Source organism: Pristiophorus japonicus, chromosome 16, assembly GCF_044704955.1.
Source record: "Pristiophorus japonicus isolate sPriJap1 chromosome 16, sPriJap1.hap1, whole genome shotgun sequence".
Taxonomy (NCBI): Eukaryota; Metazoa; Chordata; class Chondrichthyes; family Pristiophoridae; genus Pristiophorus; species Pristiophorus japonicus.
The window spans coordinates 105,136,261-105,163,233 of NC_091992.1; the positions used below are offsets into that span (position 1 = coordinate 105,136,261).

The 26,973-nt window shown below is 41.6% G+C and overlaps 1 protein-coding gene across 4 annotated transcripts in view; it reads right to left on the minus strand.

Moving 5' to 3' along the window:
* stx8 (syntaxin 8) overlaps window positions 1-26,973 on the minus strand; it is a 164,460-nt gene that overhangs the window by 29,529 nt on the left and 107,958 nt on the right. For 2 of the 4 annotated variants that reach the window (XM_070858197.1, XM_070858196.1), the window contains exon 7: window positions 5,678-5,779. In XM_070858197.1, the coding sequence (XP_070714298.1) occupies window positions 5,678-5,779 (102 nt within the window). Of the gene's footprint in view, window positions 1-5,677; window positions 5,780-6,243; window positions 6,284-12,839; window positions 12,958-26,973 lie in introns of those variants that run through there. The other 2 variants (XR_011587388.1, XR_011587389.1) reach the window with 2 other exon arrangements.

Here is a 26,973-nt window from a genome sequence, read left to right on the forward strand (position 1 = left end):
ACTGTGAGGGAATGCGTAGAATTAATACAAACTCTCAAGTGTGTCCTCAGACAATACTACAATCTGACCTATTGGTAATACGCAGCAGTTTATTTGGGATCAAGGTCAAAATGATCTTCATTTATTTTTGAGCTTTTGGCCTTAATTGTTCCTGTCTTTACAATCTGACGAACAACTTACAAACTCATCAATAAGAAGGAAAATATCCACTAGCTTATTTCTTTCTTTTTGCAGCAGCAGATTTATCCTGGCAGACAGTTGTGGCTGAGCCTGCAGTGAAATATGTAGGAATCACAGAAATGTGGAGCAATTATGGGCAAGTTTTGCACACTCTACAGCTGGATTAAGAATATTTCTGTTAGTTTTCCCTCTTAACTGCCAATTTAGGTGCTTGAGAAATGTGAAAGCGGCTTTAATATCTGAGGGTCTTGATTGGCAATTTCTCTTTTGCTATGATTACGGATTCCATGGAAAATTCGGAAGCATGCATTTGCCATCTTGATTTAAGACCATTAAGTTCTACAAAGTAAGAGCCCATCTGCCCTATATTCAGAAAAAAAGGGAAAAATATATTCCTAGGATTGACAAATATTTAAATATCCAGCCAGGCCAACGACTTAAATACATCCTAGATGGATAAGCAGACATTCTGTAAAGCACAAATGTTTTTTTATCAGCATTATAAATTTATGACCAGTTTAAAACTGAATTACTCAACATATCCAAATGACAGGGCAATTATATGCAAGAACCTAAAATACTATGACGCTAAACTAATTATCTACTTTGGAAGGAATTTATTAACAATTCTATTACATTCTGAAGCCCATGTGAAAAGAATATTTCAACTGTTTCTCTCCGCCCAGTGACTCTCAGTGAAATAAACTGCATGTACTGAGGCTAGGTGGAGGAAAAGGAGATGTACCAAAATCAAAAGTACTATCAAATCTGGCACAAGCCTCTGTAAAAGACAGTTAATCGTACAGTTTTAAAGAAAAAGAAAGCAGTCATACAAAAATGTAAATGGGTTAGGCAGAAGATTGAAAATATTAGTCTGACAGAAAATGACACAAAAAAAACATTCCTCTCAACTGAGCTGCTAATCAACTAATAAATCCTTTACTTACTCACACTGGAAGATATTCGTTTTGCTCATGTGTTGTAGTTTTTAAACTACCAAGTGTGATTATATAGGCCGTAACAGCATCTCAATGTCTGTGGAAACATCAAATTAAACTATCATGTTCCCTCCACCACCCCCCCGCCATTTCCCATGTGATTCTCCCTCAAACCATCCCCTACGTCTGAAGGGAAATTTCAGTGGTTGACAGCATTCTACATTTGCAAAATTCAATTTCTAAAAAGAGGATTAAGTTCTTTCAATCAAGTTTGGAAACTGTCACCTTCACACTAATTAACTAGAGTGGCCTCTGTTGTTGCCTCCTGTTTGACTTTTCAGGTCAGTGTACAACAGTCACGTTTGTAGACCGAATGCATCAAAGTCTCATTTCCAAATGTAAGCAACAGTCCCTTTTGATGCCATCTCAAACTGACCACCCAGTACTTTCCTCCGTAACTACCTCTGTGCTAATCAGCTAAATTTTTGCACTGCAAGAAGAGACTACACCAGAACAAGAATATTTAATCCCTTTCCTTTATCAGAAAAAGCCCCCTTAAAACTAATTTAATGAATAGATCAGATGGATCATAGGAAAACAGTCAACTAAGGATATCCTGAGAATTACTAGTACACTCTATTAAGACTGAGCTGCACTAATAATATTTGATAGTACAATTAATTCTACAGCTATTATTGATGCAATATAACATTTGATCGGGGTAATTTTCAAGTAACTTCAAGTAACCACAATTGCACCAAATAAGGAAATGGAATACCTCACAGTTTGCAATTAAATAAACTTCTAAGCTTGGCTGACAAAATATTTTCTGTAATTCTAACATAATTACTGCTAAAGCGTTTAGAAAGTGCCATAATAGTTTGCAAAGCCACCATTCCAGTCTTTGTAAAATAAAATGTCATGGCTTCATCCACAGTTAACCTGCGAATAAATTTGGGAACCATTATTCTCAGTTTTTAGAACTGACTAAACAGCTCTCCCTTCAAAACAGCAACGATTTGGAACTACTCAGGAAGACTCATTCTCAAGAGGCAGAAGGAGTGGTAAATTACTTGATAAGTAGATTATCGCAGGAGGAACTGAACTCAGCAGGCTTTGAGATGATTAAACCCTGGGAAATTCATCCACAAAATACCAGGGGGCCGAAATTGCCCTGCTCTGGGTTTAAGGGGGCCCATTCTGCTAAAGGTGATTTTTTTTGTGCCAGCGCAAGAAGCGGCGGCCCCACCACAGATTTGGGCTCTTTGATTTTTAAAAGAATGCTCGCCCGGCGCTCAGGGCGCGATGTTCAGCGCTGCACTCAGCGTGGTGCAGACATGCCGCGTCATGCTGACGCCTCACAACATCCCGCCCCCTTTTTTTTTTAAAAGGGGAGGGCCGCTGCGAGCTCTGCACCCTCTTTAGTGACATCCGCTGGGCCACGAGGGAGGATGTCGGCCGGGCCAGCGGCCTGGCACCCAAGAGGGCGTGCCAGGCTGCATGTTGCCGGCTCGGCCAAACTAGTGGCTGCCATTGTCAGACCGACTGAAAAGTAATCCGAAAGAAAATAGATGGCGGCCGCCACGCTGTCATCTACCCTTTAAGGGTGGTCCGGGCGCCACAGCTTCTCGCACCGAGAAGTTGTTGGTGGATTTGCCCCTTGCCGACCTCGCGAGACCCGCAGGGCAATTTCCCCCGAGGGACGCAAAGGGGTGGGCGCATGGCGATGATGTAATCGGCGTGCGTGCGCTGCGCCAGTGCGCAAATCACAGGTCGCGGCGCAAACCACTTTTCACCGACGGAGCCCTGGGGGCAATTCTGCGCGGATCGATGTAGTTGCCGCGCTAGCTGGCCGCGCTAACTGGCCCTGTGCAAAGGGGCAATTTCAGCCCATAGGGCTTTGGTCTCATTTGTTTCCTACCTTTGCTAATCAGCAGTTGAAAACATATTGGGATGCCCTTGAGTGAAAATGAGATTTCAGTTAACTTTTAACAGCCTAAGAAATTTTCTTAATGGAAGAAAAACCTGTATTTGATTCCACAGAGGGCAAGGTCCCAAAAGGGTAACCCTTGACAAATCCCAGATTGTACTTGCCTCTGTCTGCAGTTTGGCAACAAAACACAATGGCATCATGTATGTATACACTTTACAGGCTGAACCCCTATTCATGGTAGGAAGAAGCTTCACACATAATGGGCCTTGTAGAACAAGATTGAAGTTTCTTAATTAAGTCAGCTGAAAGACAGTCTAAGCAGTCTTCCCCTTAGATCCCTTAACCCCTAAAGAGTAGTGATCATCAAATCAAAGCATTAAAATCTAGCTCGCAAATCTTTATTTATTGTGCCCTGTGCTCAGTAGGGCCTCTTCAGCTCTCTCACTGTTTCAGTGATTTTAGGCATGTTTCTGGTTTATAAACAAGAAACAAAGGGTCTTCTTGTGTGTCACGGAAGCCTTCCAGTAGAGCTGAATTTCATTCCTTTGCACTGCAAAGCAGCATAGTGTCTGGAGAACTATTTAGCGAGATTCATCACATTAACATGTCTATACAAAATCAAAGAGTATATTAAAACATATCCGAGTATTAATACCATACCAGGATTCAGACGAGGGCAATTAGAAAAACTGTTGAAATGCTTTCCCTTGACCAATTTAATTATCAGATAATTGTCTCTCAACAAACTACCCATTATCTCGACTTAAATGGCATTCTATAAATGCTGTGAAAATCTCAATAACCACAATCCCTCTTGTATTTTCGCTCTTTTATAATAATGGCTCTCCCGAACAAGACCCAATTGTTTCCCGGCATTAAGTCACAGAGTGTGAATTGCTTTAATTTTTCTCCTTTAGCAGCTGTGCAGGGTGGGCCACAAGGTGCTTGTAATAATGAGGCAGAGGGACACTAAAGAGGCACAGAGACCTGGCGGTCAGAGAGAGGGCGCTTCACAGTCGCCTGGTGTCACAAAAGTTGCCTTTTAAAAATGTCCATGTGTTCATCCTGTCAGCAGCTTTGGTGAAGAGGGAGGGGGACTCAGATACTACTCAAAGTGCTTTACCAATGGGCAACAATCTCACCGTTTGCTGTTCTAACCTTGTGTGTTCACCAATGTTTTTTTTATTCCCTATAATTCTTGCCTTTTTTTGTGATTTTTCTGCCTACTCATTAGTAATGCCCAGCAACATTCAACAGACAGAGATGTGTGTGTCAAACAAAGAGAAGAGAAAAAAAAAGAGGGAGGGGAGAGGGAAGGAATTCTCCATTCACTTCTCTGTAGGATTCATTAATATCCTAAACTGTTGGCACAGCCTAAAATAGTTATACGGTAACAAAGCGCACACTGACTCAGAGTCTGGGATCTTCAAATAAACCTTGCAGGCTGTCATGGCCACCAGGAAGCAGAATTAGTGCAATATTAGCTGACCTTCATTTTGTTATTTCTTCAAACCTGACTGCTGTACCCTGTTTGCTGGTTACTAGGCTCCCTTGTGGAAAAAATGTAAGCATTTCTTCGGCAATTCAATGGCAGGTTTGAAAGGCAAATAAAACCAATCTTGAAGTAATATTTTTCACTTATTATTATGCAGCTCTATTTTTCATTTGGGTTTAGATCAGTGTTGTCAAAACAATGTTTTAAGTTAATGATTTCTCCTGAAACAGAGATACAAACTACAAAAGAGAGATTGCACTATCAACCCCAACCACAGTGTTGTGATGCAGAGAGAACAATAAGCTTTTACTTTTCAGTCACGACATGTTAAATTGCTATTCTTAATAATGCAAATGCAAAGAGAATAGCAATAGCGATCTGCATTTTTGCAACAGAAAGGACATGTTTGTTGTGAAAATTGTTAATTATCAAACAAAAAGCCCTTTAAATGTAAAAGAGCATAATTACAAGTTGTTAATGAATAAAGGTGAAAGTGGTAACATGGAAACATGGTAAAACAGACTACATCACATTCATTAACTCTTAATGATGTCCAGTACTAAAAGGAACATGATTTTCTCGATCATTTCAAAGATTGAGTTGTTTGAACTGCAACTGAAGTACTATGCTAAAACTGTTTTCTGCAAATCTAATGCAAGACATTTTTTTGAGGAAAAGGAATTTCCTTTTTTAAAATTTTGCAATGCAAAATGAAGTTGGGAAAATATCTAATCACATGCAACCATAAATGATGGACGACTCTGGCAGAAGCCTGGTGCTCTTGGGAAGTTACACTGCCAGGGTGCAGGTCATTTGCTTACTTACTGGCAACAGCTGCCGACAGCCCTTACAGAGGGCAAGAAGGTGAGAATTACTATCAATGAATCCTCACTTAGTGTTTGAACAGCTGCATATGCAAATAACATCATAAAGCCTTGGCTTTTTGTTTTGCCATACAAAAGACTCCGCACAACAGTACATTCACAAACACATCCACCTCCTAAATACTTCTGCTGATGGACAAGTGGGAAAAGAGTTAAGTAGGCCATGTTCAAGGGAAACCAGTAAAAGCAATGACATCGTAATGCCACCTGGTGGATCGAAGGGACTATATTAAATACATCCACATACCACAAGAAGCTGACTTCTTATCAACCAATCTGATGCGCCTTGTTTCACTCTGAATTCTGGAATCAGTTTTATCCACTAAATGCGTAAGGTCATCAATGATTTCTGCATGAAAAGGAAAAGAGAAAGAGATATTAGTTTTCGAGTTGCTGTTAAGTCAGAATTCCAGATCGATTAAGAGTGAAATACAATTACAGTAAGCACTGTGAAATGCAATACAGTCACATCAGTGTTTTTGAGGGAAATAGTATAGCAGCGCATAGCTAAAATATCCACACACCACTGGAGGAATACCAACAAGAACATGGGGTTTCAATAATGTTCTCCAATTACACTTTCTAAATACATTCTGGAAGTGATCAGTGTCTTTTAGTGTACTGCTGGGTTTGCATTAAGGTCAGCATTCATCTATTTTGTATTATTTAAACCAATTACAGAGACATCAGCACGAGCTTTTACCTCCAAAGACAATAGCCAAGATGATTAGCTTTGAAAATGACAAGGAATAAGCACCAACAATTCTATCTGCACTGTAGGAAGAGACTACAATCGCACACTGAAAGAGATGAGCTTCAGCGGGCTGTGCTCAAGTCCAATAGTTTTGTTTACCTATGTATTAACATAAATACCAAAATTATTAACAGAACATCTCTGATATTTGTAATACAAAACCCAACTCAAATCGACTAACAGTGCAGTGGTGTACATTATTCCCATCCAAACATCCATAATCTAAGGCATATGGCAATATTTGAATTTAGAGAGCTTCCTTGCCTAAAGTAGAGTGAATTAAATATGATCACTGAGGCAACAGTTTGGCATGAAAAGATCTTACCCAGAATAAAAAGCATTGTACTTGCGAATGTGCAGTCGATTCACCATTTGACAAACAATTTTAAGAATTTGTCCACAAATGTCAAAAGTAAAATTCTTTACAATGATTGTCACCTGAAATAACTTGCTCTGCATTCCTCATTCGCACTATTTACTTTGAAATCAGTGTCTTTTGGATGCTTGCTTCGCTAGGTATTTGAAGACAGACAGCGGGCGTCAACATATCTCAAATGATTCAGGGAGGTCATGAAAGTATCTGATCACAAATCACTCCTGGGTGAATCAACCCTACCTGCAAACAACCAGTGAGCTAAACTTACAGACTAACTAGCTGTTTGATGCATGTGATTTCTTTAAGTCATTTATGGATTCCTCCCTTCCTCTTCCCCCCCGCCCCCCGCCACCCCCAGAGCAGACTGACAAGACAATTCTACAATGAGATGTGGGCTAGTTCCTTGGGTTAGGCATTTGTTTTAAAGTTGATTGTTGCAGAAACTTACTACATATTTATAAGCAGAGACTTCAAATTCTATCTAATAATGTCACTGTCAGTGAAACAATACTGGGAACAAAATCCTAACAAAAAAAGGTAACAACATTTTTCTTATGCGTGTGAACATTAGGAGGGAGAGTTGATGGTGAAAAGTATTTTGAAGCTGCTAAATTACTACTCAAATATACTGATGATTCAGCAAAGATTTCTTTACTCGTCAAGGATGTTTCATTAGTAACAGATATAGGATCGTAGGTCATTTGTTTCTGGTATTACATTACTAGTAATCTTTCAGTGAAAGAAGTTATTTCTTGCTGACTGCTGCTACATTAGCAATATTTCTGATACTTATGTTACTACAAAGACAGAAAACCAACACAACCCTCAGACATTCAACCTTTTCAAATTACACATATTCAGCACTGACTGACAACTGTAACTACTGTGGGAGGTAGAATTGTAGGTGCTTATCACATAAAATTGTTAAAGTAAATAGCATGCTGCTTCCAAAACAGTTTGTTTTCGAGGAAACATTTGTATATTAGATTCCGGAAAAAAAATGGACCCATTTCCTTCCATTCCATATCTCGGCACACAAATGAAAGTAATTTTTTTTAATCCTGTGAAGGAGGACACTACAGAATAATGTAGTGGGAAATCTTCACTAAGTTGCAATATGATCCCATATAATCTTTTCAAAATTATTAAACATATACTAGCAAAACCTCGTTCAAATCCATCTTGGCTTCTCTGCAATGATCCAAGCACTTCTGCGCATTTATTTAAATTCTGCTGGTCACTACACAGTCTTAAAAAAAAATCACATTGCGCTTCAGATGCATGTTATTTTTCCTCTTTAACTCTGGCTCCACAGAAACCATTATTCCCACATCTCCAATACACATGTGTAAAGAAATCAAGAACTGAGCAAAGACATGGTGCTGATTTGAATTGTTTCACAATTGCACTTGATTGATCCCGAGTAGTTATACCAACACTTTGGTATTGCTTTGCAATGGTGAGACACCCCCATGGGGAGGCCTTCTCATGGCATTTGGCTCAACACTGTGTAGATACTGTGCTAAGCCAGGATTAGCAAATCCATTGGATGTCCTAAGCATTTTCTAAACTCAAGCCCTCTTTTTTTTTTAAAACATCACGGTCTCAAAACATTTTTTAAAAACTCAACTCCAGGGAGAGAGCTCTGCACATACAGCATGTTGCATGTGTACAGCTCTCCGAGTGCGATACAGAGCCATGCAATAGTTTTGCTGGATGCAAATTTCTCTCTACACTTACCAGTCTCTTACAGCAGCTTAAACAAGTGTTTCTCACAAAAAAAAGGTCTGAAAACACTGACTCTTAGAAGCCTCAAAATTTCATGTCGAGCAGTTGCCTATTGTTACAAAAATTATAGAAAATAGACAAAAGAAATACAGGATTTAATAAAAGTGCCTTCAGTTGACCAGATATAGATTCAGATCTCATTAAATTTCCTGTATTTTCTTACAGTTCTGGAAAAACTCCAGTTTGCTGAACTGAAAGGACTCAGGTTGTCAGCAGTTTGCCCAAATGTTTTACAAAGCAAAGTAGCAATTGAAAAAACAATCTGAGAGACTGCGACACATGTAGCATGACTAAACCAAAATGTAAGCGGAGGATTAGTAAACTCTTCTAACCTTCTGCATCAACAAACAAGTGTGTGAAACTATGCTTTCTTCTCCCACTCAAAGACAAACATCTGGGTGACGTGCAATTTTCGATGAGGTTGCTGATCAAAATCCAGATATTTAACAACCAAAGAATTATCAGCTTTTATAACACGTTGGTTACACTCTATAAACTCAGAATTTGTTTTGTTTGCTTTTCTTCCAAGAGTTTTTCCTATCCACAGGAATTGCACAAACTATTACAAATTTCTATTTGAAAACTGTTCAAAAGGAAAATTCAACAACAACTGAGGTATAATATAACCACTGTCTCCCCACTCCTCCAAGCATCAACTCAGCTTTCGACTGCACTGGAGTTTTAATGACAAGGAGCTGACAACTTGTGAGGCCCCATCACTCTTGTGTGCTTGGACGCACAGGAAACCACACAATACCCTGGTCAGTGGAAGGACTAGTCATCTCATGTTTGCATCAGAAAAAAATGTGTTAAATGCTCCCATCAAAATTCAGTTTCCCTTCGTTGTCAAGGACAAAGAATGATAAGCACGCTTGGGAAACAGCTTATTTCATTTAGAAACAGCTTATTTCATTTGCCAACAGCATCCAGACTTCTAAAAAACGCTATAAAAATTCACAGAAGTTAACCACTGCCTTACAAATGCTGCTTTTCAATCACTGCCCTGCTATCAAGCAAAAATCGTCCTATTTTCTCACTGAAACAAAATGCAGATTAAGCAAATTGTATTTCTTCAAAATGCGTGACTTGAGGCAAAAATGTCCTTGTTGCGGTTGCATAATGTACCAACTAGAAACGCACAGAAATCTACACATTGTCATCACGGTGACTGCCTCAATATGCATTCACAACTGATTGAGCAGTTCTCAAGTGAATTTGTTACTCAGATAGGGTTTGAGAAACAAACCATTTAACATGTGCAATCAATGCTCATTTTCAACAGGAAACTATGGTTTGTAAAGCAGGAAAGGGATTGGTTTTATTTAATTTTTTAATGCATCACATATCATGTCTTTAGATAACTGTTCCTGTCAAGCTCAGGTGCGCATCTCTCTCAAGGGACGAAACCTGCCACGGCTGTGCTAACTGTGTAGTCTTAACTCCAGGGTAGGGACTTCCTTCCCTATTGTTCCCATGATGTACAACTAGGCACAAGGCCATCACAGGATTATTTCTGGCTAACAAACACTGTCAGCTGTGAGAGCTCATACTTTTCTCTTTCCAGCTCTTATTATATTGCTTGGGATTTCTCTAAAATAGTTTGTTGTCAGGGCAGCATCTCATCTTTTGCCATTTGCCCTATTTCGAACAGATGGAAATATACAAGTTAACCTCCCCTTGGTTAACTATCATAATGAGCAGTCTATTAAAATGCTCATATGATGCTTAATAAAAACATTGCTTTTGCATTCCCTGCAATGCTTTTTCTTTACCCCAATTTTATATAAAAATGTAACGAGCAGTAATTACATTTGGAATTGCCGTGTTTTTTTTAAATATAATAGTCCAAGTCATTAGAAGCAATTTTGGGCGACAACACTAAGACTCATTTGAACGATCTGACAGATGTGCTAACCGTTCCCTCGAGTCACTCCAGCACAGTGCTCTTGCACAAAGCACTTCCTCCCTGAGCTACCTTGACAACGACACACACACAGAACAATGGGTTGCTGAGCCCGAGGAACATCACAGAAAAGCTTTTCCGGGACACCCTGTCACACCACAAACAATCTGTAAAAAAAAAATTATATCACAACAAAAGTGTAAATAAAAGTATAAACAAAAGATACCTGGTCATATTGAAGATACCTATCAAACAAACATACCCAATATTAGATTGCATTTGTAGCTTAATTGCTGTTGGATTATTCTATCCTATCTGGCTCTTGCCAAAATTGTACAGTTTCGCCCCCGACTCCATCCCTCTTCCTGGCTGCCCGCTCAGACTACGCCTGACTGTGCACAATCTCTCTGTCCTACTTGACCCAGATCTGAAATTTTAATCCCGTGTCCTAACCACTACAAAGATCACTTATTTTCACCTCTGCAGCTCCTTCGCCTTTGCCCTAAATCGCCTCACTTTATCCAGATTTGTTTATTCCAATGCTCACCTTGCTAGTTTCTGAGTTCTGCTCTTCATAAATTACAACTCAAAATGCCACCACCCACATCCTCTCTCTCTCTCTCAATTAATCTTGTCCTCGCTTTGCCTCATTGACTCCCTATTCTCCAATGCATCAACTTCACGGCCTCACCCCCTCCCGACCTCTGCAACCTCCTTCAGCCCCACATTCTAGGATGCAATCTCTGCTCTACTGACTCTGGCCTCAATCCTTCCCTCCACTCCACTGTCTGTCTTGGCCCCTTGTTAAATCCCTTCACCTTTCTACCTCTTTTCTCATTCAAAATGCCTCCTCAAAACCTATTTGGTCGCCATTTTATCCTTCCACCACTGCTCACCGCCTGGTTATTTTTGCCGTTGTAAAGTGCTCTGAATGTTTTATTCAGGTTAACAGTGCAAGTTGCTCAGTAACATCATGCAAGTCTGATATCACTAAATTTTGTTGAAACAAATGTTTTTTTCTAACTAATGTTTGGATTACAATCTGCAAAGGAAACATTTTGGTCACTTTATATTTTTACTTATCAAACACTTACTACTGATGTGCCTTCCTGTCCTGTCACAATCAATGGGCAACAATCTATGGTCATTTAAGTCACTATAAAAACAACACATCATTGGCTTCTAACATACAGATAACTGACTACAGCCAAGCATTCATAAAACAAATGCTGACTATACTACTAGATAATGACAAAATCAAGCTTATGTTACAAAACTGCCTTCTATTGTCAAATGACTTGCAAGGCAATCAAGTTCAAAAAGAAGGAAACAAAGATTTAATACAATTTGCCAAAAGCAATGCATAAACTGGTGATGTCGCTTCTCTATTTTGTGCATTTACTCACTTTTTTCATTTGCTTAGATATTTGATATTAATATCGGTTGAGTGAGGAAAGCAATGCAGAATGGCATACAACACGAGAGGTCTGTCAGGGATACAGTGTGGGACAAGGCACATGTCCTTGAACTTAGCAAAGGCACCTGGTACAAGCAAAATGGAACATAAGACTCCTTGATATCAATTGATAAATGGCTGGATGCCAAGAATCATTTAATCGAATCAATACCAAGACAAGTAAGCACACATGGCTCAGTTGGCAAAACAAAACCGAAATAGTTTACTCTCCAGGACTCTGCGCGTGTCTGTAGTATTATATGCAAGCGGTGCAGCAATTATGGACAGGACTCAATCATGCAAGTAATGATGGGACATGAACAGGAACATGTACAAAAGGAACAATTCTTCAATTTCACACACTGCCATTCTATCAAAGCTGGCCTGAGTCATACTGCCACTTTCCTGCCTGTTTCAATGTTGCTTGGTATTTTCTCTTTCAAAGGAATGTAACGGATTTCAGTAAGCTTACAAACAGTGCTGTCAATTAAATACTGAAACTTAATTACAATATAAATTGCCATTTAAAAAAAAAACTGTTTTTAAAAAATGCATTTACTCTCACAGGAACAGAGATTTAAAAAAAACTTTACTTCTGATCAATGTTGGATCTTACTTTTGTTATAAATGTTTGGCAGTAGAAGGTAATATGTTGTACTAATGATGGAATTGTTACTCTCCTTCAAAATTACAATCTGTAATTCTGTAAAATTCAAGAGTGGATCCCACTGAAAAGCTACTCTATATATTTATAAAGTTTTAAACATCACCCATGCACAATTTTTATGATTGTGATTACCATTGAAGTAAAATTAACAACTGCTAGATAAATCTTCTCCCCTAAACTACGAGACGCTGAACCTCCATTTACAGTATCATAGGATACACATTTACTTCTTGTTAAACATTTGCTTTGTAGCATATACAATTCATGTAAAGAGATTTTTTTTAATTATTAAGCTCTGTAAAGTTTCCAGTCTTCTAAAGAACAATTTCACAAAGAGCTCAAAAGGTAACAAAAGCATTTCACTTGCACTTTGCAAAGGAATGTGACTGGTCATTATCAGAGGGCGGAGACCCCGGCACAGCTCAACCAATCAGTTCCTATGGAACGAGTGAGAAAAATTCTCACCAGGCTGCTCTTGCACTCCTCTCAGCAGTTGGCTCAAGAGCAACAGTGTGCAGGCCTGGAAGCAGATTGACTGCCCATCACCACAGGACAAGTCCACAGGGTCCACTGAGACCAGAAACTGAGCAAAAAACAAAGCACAACATGCCAAATAAATATACATGCACAAACATTCAATAAGGGCTTACAAGAGATCAGAGGAAGGTGTACTCCTTCTTGCCACAATATATCATATTAAATCTACCTTTTCGTTATACTTCATTATATAATGCTATAATGCAACATTATCTTATTGCTGCCTGTTAAAAGACTATGGGCTGGAAATTCCTCAACCTTTCGCCGGGTTTTTTGGTGGAAAACAGTGCGGCGGGAAATTCCCTGAAGTCTTGCGGCGGCGGTTTTGAAATACCGCTGGGGAGCGGACCGCCGGCGTGCAAGATGGAAATGGCGCTTTCGCCCGATATTTGACTCAGCGATGACCCGAAGATAGGATCAAATAAAACGTCGGGGGAAAAGCTGCGTTGCAGCCCTTGGAACGGCGGTAGGTATGAAGACCTGCAAAAAAGGCAAGTTAAAGTTTTTATTTTTTAATTCTTTTGCAGTGATTCAAAAGAAAAGGGTCTTGTGAATGTTTTGTGATTTTTTATTTTTTGGAATTTTTTTTTTGGTGTTTTCCTCCCTCCCTGGGCCCAACTCGCAGTGGTGTCGGCCTTAGAGAAAAGTTGTAGAAAATTTGCGTTTTGCGCCACGAATCCTTGTGCAACACTGATTTTTACCACTGGGCGCATTTTTTACTGAATGTTAGGCCTCGAAATCATAGCGGAGTCATAGCGGTATTTTTGGCGGAAAATTACCGCTATGACCAAAGATGGAATTTCTAGCCCAATATATTTTTTAAATCTTAGTGGTGAGTTGCATCGATGTTAGAGTAAGGACCCATCAGTTTTTTTTTGAGAAACATTGCCATGTAATATAAAGCAGGCAGCTTCAGGAAACATAATGCAGGTGCACAGAGATAACAGTTTGCAGAAAACATTAGATTAAGGATTATAAGTTTATTCTGCGTTATGAAGAATGAAGGAACTTCTGAAAGTAAATGTTTGGTCAACCTTGACATACTTTTGTAACGTGGTGATGGTCTGTGAGAAAAATTAACCACACACAGCACACACAACGTGCACGCCCAACACACAGCACATGCGCACACACACACACATGCAGTACACACCACGTGCACACCCAACACACAGCACGTGCACATACAACACACAGCACACCACGTGCACACACACAACACAGCACGCGCACAAACACAGCACACAGCACACACCACATGTGCGCACAGCACACATAGCACACACACAAGCTGCAATGGATTAGAGTGATGATGGATGTTTCTAGTGGAGCCATAATTTGCATCAGCCACTGTATACATTTAAAATTTACATAACATGCAGCATTGCAACTGAGACTTTGAAGATGTCATAACTATCAAACAACCACAGAAAATCTTTCATTTCCAACCACTGGATTTCAAATAAAGAAATCACCTAACTATTCTTGGTCATTTGACTGGTCATTTATGCTTTGTTATGGAGTTGAAGAGAGGGAAGAGAGAAAAATTATATTGATTCGTAAGCTTTTACTTATAAAGTTCTGTTAATCAGAGGTTGGAGAACAGATTTGCCCATTATTTCAATCGGGTAATGGAACAGTGCATGGCGTGTAGGAGCCAAAATTTGGGGAACAGAGGGGAAAAAAATTACTTCAGATAGTTTTAAAAATATGTCTCCACTTAATTTTGGTCTCAACTACATCCCTGCGTGACAGCTTAAACATCTTGCAACATCAACAGCAATTTACATAATGCCTTTAACTGAGAAAAACAGCTGTCCTTGGTAAATCGTCTACTGTTAAGTGAATGAATGCATAAAAACAGAAAATGCTGGAAATCTCAGCAGGTCGGGCAGCATCTGTGGCAAGGAAGCAGAGTTAATGGTTGGGTCAATGACCTTTCATCAGAACGTTAACTCTGTTTCCTCACCACAGGTGCTGCCTGACCTGCTGAGTTTTCCAGCATTTTTTTAAAATTCCAGATTCCAGCATCCACAGTATTTTGCTTTTGTATGAGTGAATGAATGCAGTAAGAAATCACTCTCGTTTTCATGTTATTTCCACAGCACCTCCCCAACAGCACAACTGATGGCATGAACTCAACATGTGTGGGCTGATGGGTGTGCTGAATTCCAATGTCACCACACCAGTCCATTTGAAAAGCTGCTTTTTTCCTTGTATGTTGAAATAACATTTTACACATATATTTCATACACATGAATTGTGCCTAAAATGTTAAATCTTTTTATTTTCATTTACAAACATTGTTATTTATGTGCTGTCATCATCATAGGCAGTCCCTTGAATCGAGGATGACTTGCTTCCACGTCAAAAAGTTCACAGGTGTTTCAATGAAGGACCTAAAATTCCAGGTCCTGAACTAAATCTTGAAGGGTGGAAGATGCCTGTGCATGGATTTTTTTAATGTGGGGTGGCCGTTGCACACCAGCCACCACACGGGCTTGACAGAGCTAGGCCTTGGCCCAGTGGCAAGGATTAACCAGGACGACTGGAGACCAGCTCTGCTGCACGGACCTAGTGCGCACACATATCGCAGTGTGGGCTGGCCCGTGCTGCCCCTGGGCCCACGCCTCTTCTGGGCCCCGGGCCCTCGCCTCTTCTGGGCCCCGAACTCGCGCCTCTCCTGGGCCCCGATCACATCCCTCTACAATCTCTCGCCGCTCCTTCGCCCCCACCTCGCCGCTCCTGCTGTACCTGCCCACGCTCCAATCACCGACATGGACCTTGGTGACGTCCCTCTTCACTGCCATTGCTCTTCTGCTCCAGCACGTGCTGCTCCCTGTAGTGGTACCACTCTGATGGCGTCTACGATTGGCATGGTTTTTACATGACGATTCCACAGATCATCAGTGTAAAAATCAGACTATAAAGAGAAAACACATTGATCTTTTGAACAGCAGGTACAGTGTTACAAAACAAAATGAAAGATTCAAATAACACAATGATGTCTTGAGTTAACATGACCAAACAGTTTTCAACTATTTTGCAGTGTCAGCTGTGGCTCAGTGAGTAGCACACTTGCCTCTGAGTCAGAAGTTTGTGGATTCAAGTCCCACTCCAGGGACTTAAAACACAAATCTAGGGTGACACTCCAGTGGAGTGCTGCACTGTCGGAGTTGATGTCTTTTGGATGAGACATTAAACAGAGGTCCCGTCTGCTCTCTCAAGTGGACGTAATCAACATAACAAAAACAAATTATCTGGTCATTATCACATTGTTGTTTGAAGCTTGCTTGTGCGCAAATTGGCTGCTGCGTTTCCTACATTACAACAGTGACCAACTCCAAGAGGACTTCATTGGCTGTAAAGCGCTTTGAGACGTCTGGTGGTTGTGAAAGGCGCTACATAAATGCAAGTCTTTCTTTATTTAGATGACAGAATAATTTAACCAGTTTCTTTTTCCTCTAGTTGTACTGTCACATTGAGTATTTATAATTCACACAAAACCTAAAAGTTCCTGGCACCGATGATGAATTCTAACTGCTGATGTACAATGAACAAAATCTGTTAAATTCAATACCTCTTCTGGGACACATTGAAACATGGGAGCAGTTGGCTCTCTGTATTACAACCAGAATACACAGACTACTATAACCTGCAGCTGAAGTGTGGAGATGACCTGATGCTCCTTCAAATTCAAGTTCAAATCTGAATGTAGAAGTTTGAATGCATTCAAAATATTTATTGCATTAGCAAACATCACATAAATTACAGGATACATCCATCATAGCTAGCATAACAGAAAAAAAAATCCCAAGAGTGCTTTTTAACTTTCAGATGACAAAAATCTGAATTCAACAGCTTTATTTCTAGTAGCATTTACTACAAATGGAATTGTTTCTGTCAGGAGAGCTACTCTGGGAGCATTTAATCTTTTGGGTTCTACAGTAACAGCTTCCCCACAAAACAAAATTGCAATTTGTTCAGAAAGTACAATAAGTAATACATGTTTCACTTTTTAAAACACTCAATATGAGAATTTGGCAGATATCCAACTGAAAGATTTGCGGGAAACCATGCATGAATTTCAAGAGATGAAAAGGCTGTACAGCAGCTGAAGAGTTAATGAAAAATTGCTCATCTCCTGAAGGTGATGTATTATATATTTGATGCCCTAAAATAAATGGGAAAATTTCACATTGTTCAACATTACTTTAAAAAATATTAGCTCAAAGTCCCAGGTTTATTTCCTGGTCGATAATAAGTCAGCTGTGGGAATAGGGGTGTCATAATTGGTCTCAGTGGCCCTTGGTTGAGGGTGGAAATCAGCCTGGGTTACTTGGAGATTGGCTGTAATGTCCCCTTCCCTTAATAGCTGAATGTAATGGTGCATAGCTGCTGCCTACAGACCCAGACCACAGCACAATTTGCCACCTTCAGGAGAGAAGCGGAGAAAATTCAATCACAGGAAAAAACATGCCAAACTTATATCAATTATATTTGAAGCCAGGAACCAGTCCATTTTTCAGTGTCAATTTAGATGTAGGCTCCTTTATTCTTTAAATAAGCTGCATACCACATACTAAACGTTAGTGGCTGATCATACATAATCTTTCTAATTCTGGCTCAATGTCCTTAGGTTTATCTGTGAAGTGCCAGAGAACTTTTTTTTAATGTTAAAAGCGCTATATAAATGCAATTTGTTCTTTATGATGAGACTGATCCTGTACACACTGGAGGTCCACATAAGTACACTTTGCGCAAGGATCATTAAACTGATTTATTTCCTTAGCAGTGCAGTGTTGCTAAGGACAACTGTATCACTTGTATTGCTCTCATGGCTGAGATGAAAATAATTCAGTGTGGCTATGGGACATTCCTGGTCTATATGGCTCAGTAGCAAGTGAGCCATTGCGGGAACTCATGTATTTATATTTTATATATACTGTAAGAATACATAACTTAGCATAGACCCATGAAGTGAAGCTCTGACCTTCCTGATCTACTTGACTGTGTGCCATACTGACCATCGCACTGAGAAAACTAGAGAAATTTTACATTTAAGGTTTAAATAATGTACATACTTTTCCTCTCATCAGGGAACTTCAGGACTGATGTCACAAAGTACATAAGGCTGTACTTCCGAGTAGGAAAATCAATTTTAGATGCTGTGAGACGGAAACTGTAAATTTCTATGGAAGGAGCAGCTAAATGGGCCAAATGGCCTTCTGATCTGTATTTATCCTTGTGATTTAAAGGAGAATGAACTGAAGAACACTTTGTGTTTCGCTGAAGAGCATATCTCCTATTAGATTGGAAATAGCTTTATTTTGTGAATTACTAACATTCCTATAGAGAACTGACATTTGCATCTCTGCTTGCACCTAATCACTCTGTTGGCATATCCCAGGTATCCTGGAGCAGCTCAATTCATTTGCTCAAGGGTTAGATTATGAGGAGAGATTACATAAACTAGTTTTGTATTCTCTGGAATAGAGAAGGTAATTTGATTGAGATTTTTTAGGATTTTGAAAGGAATTGATTGGGTAGCGAGAGAGAAACTTTTTCTGCTGGTGGGGAAGGTCTAGGATAAGGGGACATCACTTTAAAATCAGAGCCAGGCCATTCAGGAAAGGAGTTAGGAAACATTTCTTCACGCAAAGGATGGTAAAAGTGTGGCACTCTCTCCCACAAAAATCAGTAGGTGCTGGCTTAATTAATAATTTTAAATGAGATCAATAGATTGTTGCTAGACAAGGATATAAAAGGATATGGAGCCAAGGCAGGTGGAAGGAGTGAAGATGCATATCAGCCATGATCTCACTGAATGGTGAAACAGGCTCAAGGGGCTGAATGGCCTACTCCTGTTCCTATGTTCATTTGCAAAGTACAGTACAGTCTACAGATCCTCCACGCTTTTAGAAGAGGAATTTTCCTTCTCTTTTAATAAAGCATTCCTTGACTGAGAAAGCACAGATTGGCGTTACCGTCCCAGATTTTGCCATTGCGAATCTGCAAGAACATATTTGAGATTTTGAAATAACGTGCCCTAATTATACCTCTTTCCTTCTCTTTGAAGGAGTGCCTGGCTCCACGGTATGTGTTGTGAATGTGAGAAATGAAAATATTAAAAAGAAAATAATTGGTCTGATCCCAAGATAAAAATCTGTATTTTGTTTATTAGATAAACGAGTTATTTGTATTCAAATATCCAACACATTATGGTGAATACTAGGATCCCTTGATTTCGACCAGAAAAAAAAACTTAAAAAATATCTTTCAACAACAATTTCACTGAAATACAGATTTATCATCGTGAACAGATACTGAGGAGTTTGGCAGTTCAAAAAGGTAACAAAAAGCCCAGTTGAAGAAGAGGCTTTTGAGAGTGGGGAGATATGTGGTTACACAAAGGGCTTTAAGAAAGGATGTAATGAAGGCTCTGCCACCAGTGGCAGAGGGGACAAGAACAGCATATACAGCGGGCTCAAGTTAGAAGAGTAGGAGGTGCAAGCTGGGATATGGGGCTCGAGAATGTTGCAGAGACAGTGTGAGACATGACAATGGAAAGACCAGAGAGAAATAAGGATTTTGAAATCAATGTGCTGGGGGATGGGATGCAGTTGAGTGTCTGCTGAAGTTCTTCAGTTCTCAAGTTATTCCACTTCTGTCATTTTTATATGGACAGACAAATGAACCAGACCACCCATAGGTTGGAAGAAGTGGAAATTTTATCTTAAAAACACACTTCCACCACAATAGAATAATTGTGCTAACCACACAAAAATTACCATTAATAGCTACAAAATCCAGTCTTTCAATAGCTGCTCATGTTTTGCATTAAATACCACTGGTCTGAAAGTGTCCTGATGCTCGGATCTGATGTGGAATTTCACTCTAGGGATTTGCAAAGCCTCAAAATAATGCAAAACTGTTGCTGTTTGTGGAGTACTTGGTCCCATCCCAAGGAAACAATGATGGCTTGGAACGTCTAAAACCCAAGGTGTCTCTCAGGAATAGAAAAAGTTAAATTTAATTACAGAAAATCCTGAGCGCATTGAGAACTCCAAAAAGCATAACTTTTCAATTTACCGTTAAGGCCAACTAATCACCATTTAGTTAAGGAGAATACGAACAAATGTCAGTCACAGGAAATTTAAATTTCATGGATAGTTATTTCTGCAAATCGCATAATATTTTTCAGTGACACATTATTTTCCAGATAAATTATAAGTGTAATCTCTCTGTATAAGCCAAAGGCCATTTAGCTTTTAATTTGGAGATGTTTTTGGAAAATAAAAAATGGACAATAAAACATTGTAAGCTGCAGAATGACTAATAACCACAGGCTGTGCAGCTTCCGCCATAGCTTGATGGGTAAATGCAGCATATGGGAACGGGAGGGGCGCAGTTCTGTATTATACACGAGGGAGGCCCCAATTCCATGATCTGCTCTTAGCTGATTCATCTCAGCCTGGGCTAGTGACGAGAGGACCAGGATTCCTGCCCAGATCGCTATTCAGTGCGCTTTGTGTAAGAATGGTCCAGCTGTAAAAATTCCACGTGACTGAATAGCTTAATAACTGAAAAGGGGGTGGGGAGATACCAGAGAATCACCATCAGCAATGGAACAATATCTCTGCATCAGATGCCAGATAGAAGGGAGCGATAAATCATTGTATAGTTTAGTGCTTTTGTTACTTAAACCAAGAGCTGCTCTTCCATCTGTAAGGTCCCAGCAGCAACATTGCACGCTCGCAAACTTCCAACAATAATGTTTCAAACGCTGCATTGTTATGTACAAAATAAATGACTACAACCCCGAACGTGGTGGAAGCTAAGTTCCACCCAAGGGACGCCGAAAGGACTGCTGAAATACCCAACGGTACTTTGGGCGGGAATTTCGTGGAAAAGTTCTGGAAAGACCGCTCGGCGGCAAAAGAGCGACTCACGCCCTGAATCTGGGAGGCAGCTCCCAATCTCGGCAGCAAATGCAATCCTCGGCAAGGTACCGGTGAGATCTGAGTCGGGGCCCAGGGAGGGGAGGAACAGATAATATAAAAAATTTTCAAGAAATAAAAACACTGGAAAACATTCAGGGGACCCCATCCACCTGAATCACTGGGAAAAAACAGAAAAGAAGTTTACTAACCTTTTTTTGCAGGTCTTCTTACTTACCGTTGAGGTTAGACCTGCCCCCACGTGGCGGTCCTTCCCCCTACTGCAGTGGACTCCCGCCTGGACCAAACTGCCAGCTCGGCAGGCGGGAGGACACTTGCGCGCGTTGCGCACCAGCGGACGGTTCCCGGTGGTCTTCCCTCCCCGTCGGCGGGAGGCCTCCACCCCTCGCTCGGAGGGATGACCGCCCAGAAAACTCAGCGGCAGCGGGCGATAAGTCCACCACGTTCAGGGCCAAAAGGTCTATGGTCTAAGACTATTGTCCTCATACACTCACGCCAAATGGTTCTCTTAGGTCTAAATAAACACAATTACAACACACAGGGCATTTTCGCCAATGACTCTTATGGGTTAAATTAATTGATCTGCTTGGAATGTTTGAGATTTCAGGTCTGTCCAGATTTCAGTACTTCTGGGCAGTTAGCCATGCAGCAATAACTGCACTCTCACGCAGGAGAAGAGTACATTCGTTTGAAACTAGAATCTTCCACTCCAAAGCTTTATTCATGTTATGTTTTACGTTGGAAAAATGCCACAAGAAACAGATGCCCATAAAAGCTTTGCCCAAGTTCCAAAAAACAGTCAAATCAAGGAGGCTTGTTGACAACTGTTTCACCCACATTTTATTAGGTTATTGTTGTTTTGGTTTCTTCACTCTTCCCTTGGAGAGAATAATGTGAGGTAGTGAAGGGATTCGTAGGCTGACTAACAGTCTGACAGACAGAGTGAACACTCCTTCCATGGCCCTAACCATCTTTGCCAACAGGATGGTTACTCCTGTATGGCAGAAGAGTTTAATGGGCTCCCACAACCCATACAATGAGGGTGGTCTCTCACACCCACCAGACAGGAATATCCCACTGGCTGTCAACCCCTTATTCAGAGCCAGAGCTCCAGTCTCCACATGCTGGAGCGGGGTTTGAACCCTTCACCTTCTGAATTACAGGCAGGAATGCTGCCACATAGCCAAAGGCTCACTCCTATTTTACTGGGTTAAGATGATAGTATCATGACACGAACAAGGCAAAGCCCAGGGCTCCACAAGATTTAGTGTTCCTGAAGTAGATTTTTTAATTCCAGATTTGACCTTTGGCAAAATCTGCAACCAACAATCTCAGTTAAAATTTCCGTTCCGCTTTCAAATGTATTCCTGATGTCTTTGGGGAAAACCACAGGGAGAAAAAAATCAAATAAAGACTTTAATTTTCAATAGATGCAACAGAATTTTGGTGATTTTCAAGCTTGAAAACTAAATTGGAGTATTTGCAAATGATTTACTCAAATATTCTCAAATTCTAAGTGACTTTAAAATGTTATTTTAAAATGAGATTTGATATTCATTTGATATTTATCCATATATTGTTTGATATTTAGCCATATATTATCAAAAACAAGCTTCAATCTGTTATGTCTCGAATAAAGCAATGTAACTGAGTATTGTAGACGTGAGTAAGTGTGACCTTAGTCTCTTTATTGTAACTCCAGAGTGTTGGTGCAGCATGGGAGGCCTGCTTATATACAGTGCTCCCAAGGGAGGCTGGGATCCCTTGGACTCCAACAGATAAGGGGTAAGCCATTTAGGACCAAGATGAGGAGAAACTTCTTCACCCAGAGAGTGGTGAACCTGTGGAATTCTCTACCACAGAAAGTTGTTGAGCCAATTCACTAAATATATTCAAAAAGGAGTTAGATGTAATCCTTACTACTAGAGGGATCAAGGGGTATGGCGAGAAAGCAGGAATGGGGTACTGAAATTGCATGTTCAGCCATGAACTCATTGATGGCGGTGCAGGCTGGAAGGGCCGAATGGCCTACTCCTGCACCTATTTTCTAGGTTTCTATACGCCCTCTGGTGGTGTAGGATACTGGTTACATAGGGTTGCATACATGACATCACTCCCTCCCAAAGTCAATAGTACACTTATTTACAGGGTGAGACGATCTGGGGCCTTTCGCTCCCGAGTCGATCGTCTCGGTACAAATGTAGGTGCAGGTGAGCTGGTTGGTTCTTCGCTGGGCTGCTGCGCAGCTGGCTTTGCCGGGCTGCTGGGGTTGGTGAGTTCAGCATCGTGGTCAACCATGATGTCGGTTGCCACTTGTGTGTGTGTCAGAGGGTCGAAGTTGGTGGTGTCCTCTTCAGGTTGCTCGTGGCAGTCTGTAATCGCAGTTTGGTTTGGTCCAAATGCTTTCTGCAAGTTAGTCCATTTGCGAGTTTGACCTGAAACACCCTACTCCCTTCTTTGGCTATGACAGTGCCAGCAAGCCATTTGGGACCATGTCTATAGTTGAGTACAAATACAAGGTAATTGAATTCAATATCGTGTGACAAATTTGCGCGATCATGGTACATGCTTTGTTGATGCCGCCTGCCCTCGACGTGATCATGGAGACCAGGGTGGACGAGAGAACGCCTTGTTTTGTGCGCCATTTTCATGAACATCTCGGCTGGGGGAACTCCAGTGAGCGAGTGGGGTCTGGTGCGGTAGCTGAGCAGGACTCGGGACAGGTGGGTCTGCAAGGAGCCTTCCAACACGCGTTTCAAGCTTTGCTTGATGGTTTGGACTGCCCGTTCTGCCTGGCCGTTGGATGCGGGCTTGAACGGGGCAGATGTAACTTGATCCCATTGCGGGTCATGATCCCATTGCGGATCATGAATTCAGCACTGGTGAAGTACGGCCCATTGTCGCTGACAAGGACATCAGGCAGGCCGTGCGTGGCGAACATGGCTCGTAGGCTTTCGATGGTGGCCGTTGGGGTACTGAAGTTGAATGTTCAGCCATGAACTCATTGAATGGCGGTGCAGGCTAGAAGGGCCGAATGGCCTACTCCTGCACCTATTTTCTTTGTTTCTATGTTTCTATGTTGACGTGCTTACAGACATTATTACACACTCAATCCATTTTGAATAAGCATCCACAACAACCAAAAACATTTTGCCTAGAAACGGGCCAGTAAAGTCAATGTGGATCCTAGACCACGGTTTGGAGGGCCATGACCACAAACTTAGCAGTGCCTCCCTGGGTGCATTGCTCAGTTGAGAGCAAGTGTTGCATTGGCGCATGCAAGACTCCAAATCTAAATCGATGCCAGGCCACCACACACATGATCTGGCTATAACTTTCATCATTACTATGCCTGGATGGGTACTGTGTAGGTCAAGTATGCACGATTCCCTGCCTTTCTTAGGCAAAACAATTACCCCACAAAAGACAGTCCGCCTGTATGGACATTTCGTCTTTGCACCGCTGGAATGGCTTGATCTCTTCATGTATCTCCGCTGGGACGCTGGACCAGCTCCATGGAGGACACAGTTTTTTTTACAAGTGACAATAAAGGTATCCCCTGGCTGGTCCAGGTCCTGATCTGGCGAGCCGTAAAGGGTGACTTTTTGTTTTCAAATGCATCCATTACCAAGAGCAAGTCTGCAGGCTATGCCATTTCCATCCCGGTGGTGGGCAATGGTAGCCGACTGAGAACATCAGCGCAGTTCTCTGTACCTGGTCTGTGGCAAATTATATAGTTATATGCAGACAGCGTGAGCGCCCATCTTTGGATGCGAGCAAAGGCATTGGTATTAATACCTTTGCTCTCTGAGAATAGCAATATGAGTGGCTTATGGTCAGTTTCTAACTCGAACTTAAGCCCAGATACTGGTGCATTTTTTTACCCCGTAAACGCATGCCAGAGCTTCTTTTTCAATAATGCTCTAGGCCCTTTCGGCCTTGGACAAACTCCTGGAGGCGTAAGCGACCGGTTACAATGTTCCCGATTTGTTTGCTTGTTGTAACACACACCCAACCCCGTATGAAGACGCATCGCAAGTTAACACTAAACGCTTACATGGGTCATACAGAACAAGCAGTTTGTTGGAACATAACAGATTTCTGGCTTTTGCAAAAGCAGCCTCTTGTGATTTCCCCCATATCCAGTCACCTCCCTTGCATAGTAACACATGTAGAGGTTCTAGCAAGGTGCTTAACCCAGGTAGGAAATTACCAAAATAATTGAGGAGTCACAGGAACGACCGCAGCTCCGTCACGTCTGTGGTCTCGGCACGTTCTTGATGGCCTCCGTCGTGGCATCGGTGGGTCTGATGCCGTCTGCCGTGATTCTTCTCCCTAAGAACTCGACCTCTGGCGCCAGGAAAACACATTTCGAGCGTTTAAACCTTAGTCCCACGTGATCTAGCCAACTTAGAACCTCTTCCAGGTTCTGCAAGTGTTCGATGGTGTCCCGACCTGTGATCAATATGTCGTCCTGGAAAACCACGGTGCGTGGAACCAACTTCAGCAGGCTCTCCATGTTCTTTTGAAAGATAGCCGCGACCGATCGAATCCCAAATGGGCATCTATTGTGCGTGTTGATGCAGGTGAGGCCTTTCGAAAATTCAGCCAGCTCCTGCGTCATGTAGGCCGAGGTCAGGTCCAGCTTGGTGGTCGTCTTTCCTCCAGCCAGGGTCGCAAATAGGTTGTCTGCCTTGGGTAGTGGGTACTGGTCCTGCAGCGAAAACGGTTAATCATTACTTTATAGTCCCACAAATTCTGACCATGCCGTCGCCTTTGAGAACCGGAACAATCGGACTGGCCCACTTATTAAACTCCACCGACGCGATGATGCCTTCTCGTTACAGCCTGTCCAGCTCGATCTCCACTTTCTCTCGCATCATGTGTGGCACCTCACGTGCCTTGTGGTGGATGGGTCGTGTACCGGGAACCAAGTGGATCTGCACCTTCGTCCCCGAGAAACTTCTGATACCTGGCTCAAACAACGACGGAAACTTGCTCAGAACCTGGGCACATGAGGCGTCGTCGACGGACGAAAGCGCTCGGATGTCGTCCCAGTTCCAACGGATTTTTCCCAGCCAGCTTCTGCCGAACAGTATGGGGCCATCTCCTGGTACAATCCATAGTGGGAGTTCGTGCACTGCTCCATCATAGGAGACATTTACTGCTGCGCTGCCAATTACAGGGATCAGCTCTTTAGTATAAGTTATCAGCTTGGTACGAATAGGGCTCAGCTTGGGCCTGTGTGCCTTGTTGCACCATAGCCTGTCGAAGGCCATTTTGCTCATGATAGACTGACTCGCACCCTTGTCCAGTTCCATGGATACTGGAATTCCGTTCAGTTCGACTTTTAACATGATCGGTGGACATTTCGTGGTGAAGGTGTGTACCCCATACACTTCTACCTCCTCGGTTTGAGTCTCTAGTTCAGTTTGATCCGCCATGGATCAGTCTTGCTCTGCAACATGGTGGTTTGCAGGGTTTGCAGCTTGTCTGCAGATTCGCTGGAGGTGCCCCGTTGTTCCACAGCCTTTGCACGCATAGTGCTTGAAGAGGCATTGATGGACTCAATGATCACCTCCGCAGTGCCAACAGGTGTCAACTGCCTCTCATTAACGCTTGATGGCGGACTCTGGGTCATCTGAGGTCGTGCAGCTGCAGGCGTGTACGTTATGCCATATGCGTTCCTGCTTGAAAACGACCTTACTTTGTGTACAGTATTTGCCAAAACTTCTATGCTGCGAAATTTGTTTGGTGTTATCGCAGGTTGTCATAAATGTCTGGGCTATCGTTATGGCTTTGCTCAGGTTCGTGTTTCAACAGTCAATAGTTTACGAAGGATAATCTCATGGCCAATGCCAAGCACAAAAAAGTCTCTCAGCATTTGCTTAAGGAATCCATCGAATTCACAATGTCCTGCAAGGCGCCTTAGTTCGGTGATGTAGCTCGCCACTTCCTGGCCTTCAGACTGCTAACATGTGTAAAATCGATACCTTGCCATCAGAACACTCTCCTTTGGATTTAGGTGCTCCCGGGCCAGCGTACACAGTTCTTCATATGATTTGGCTGTTGGTTTCACCGGAGCTAGAAGATTCTTCATG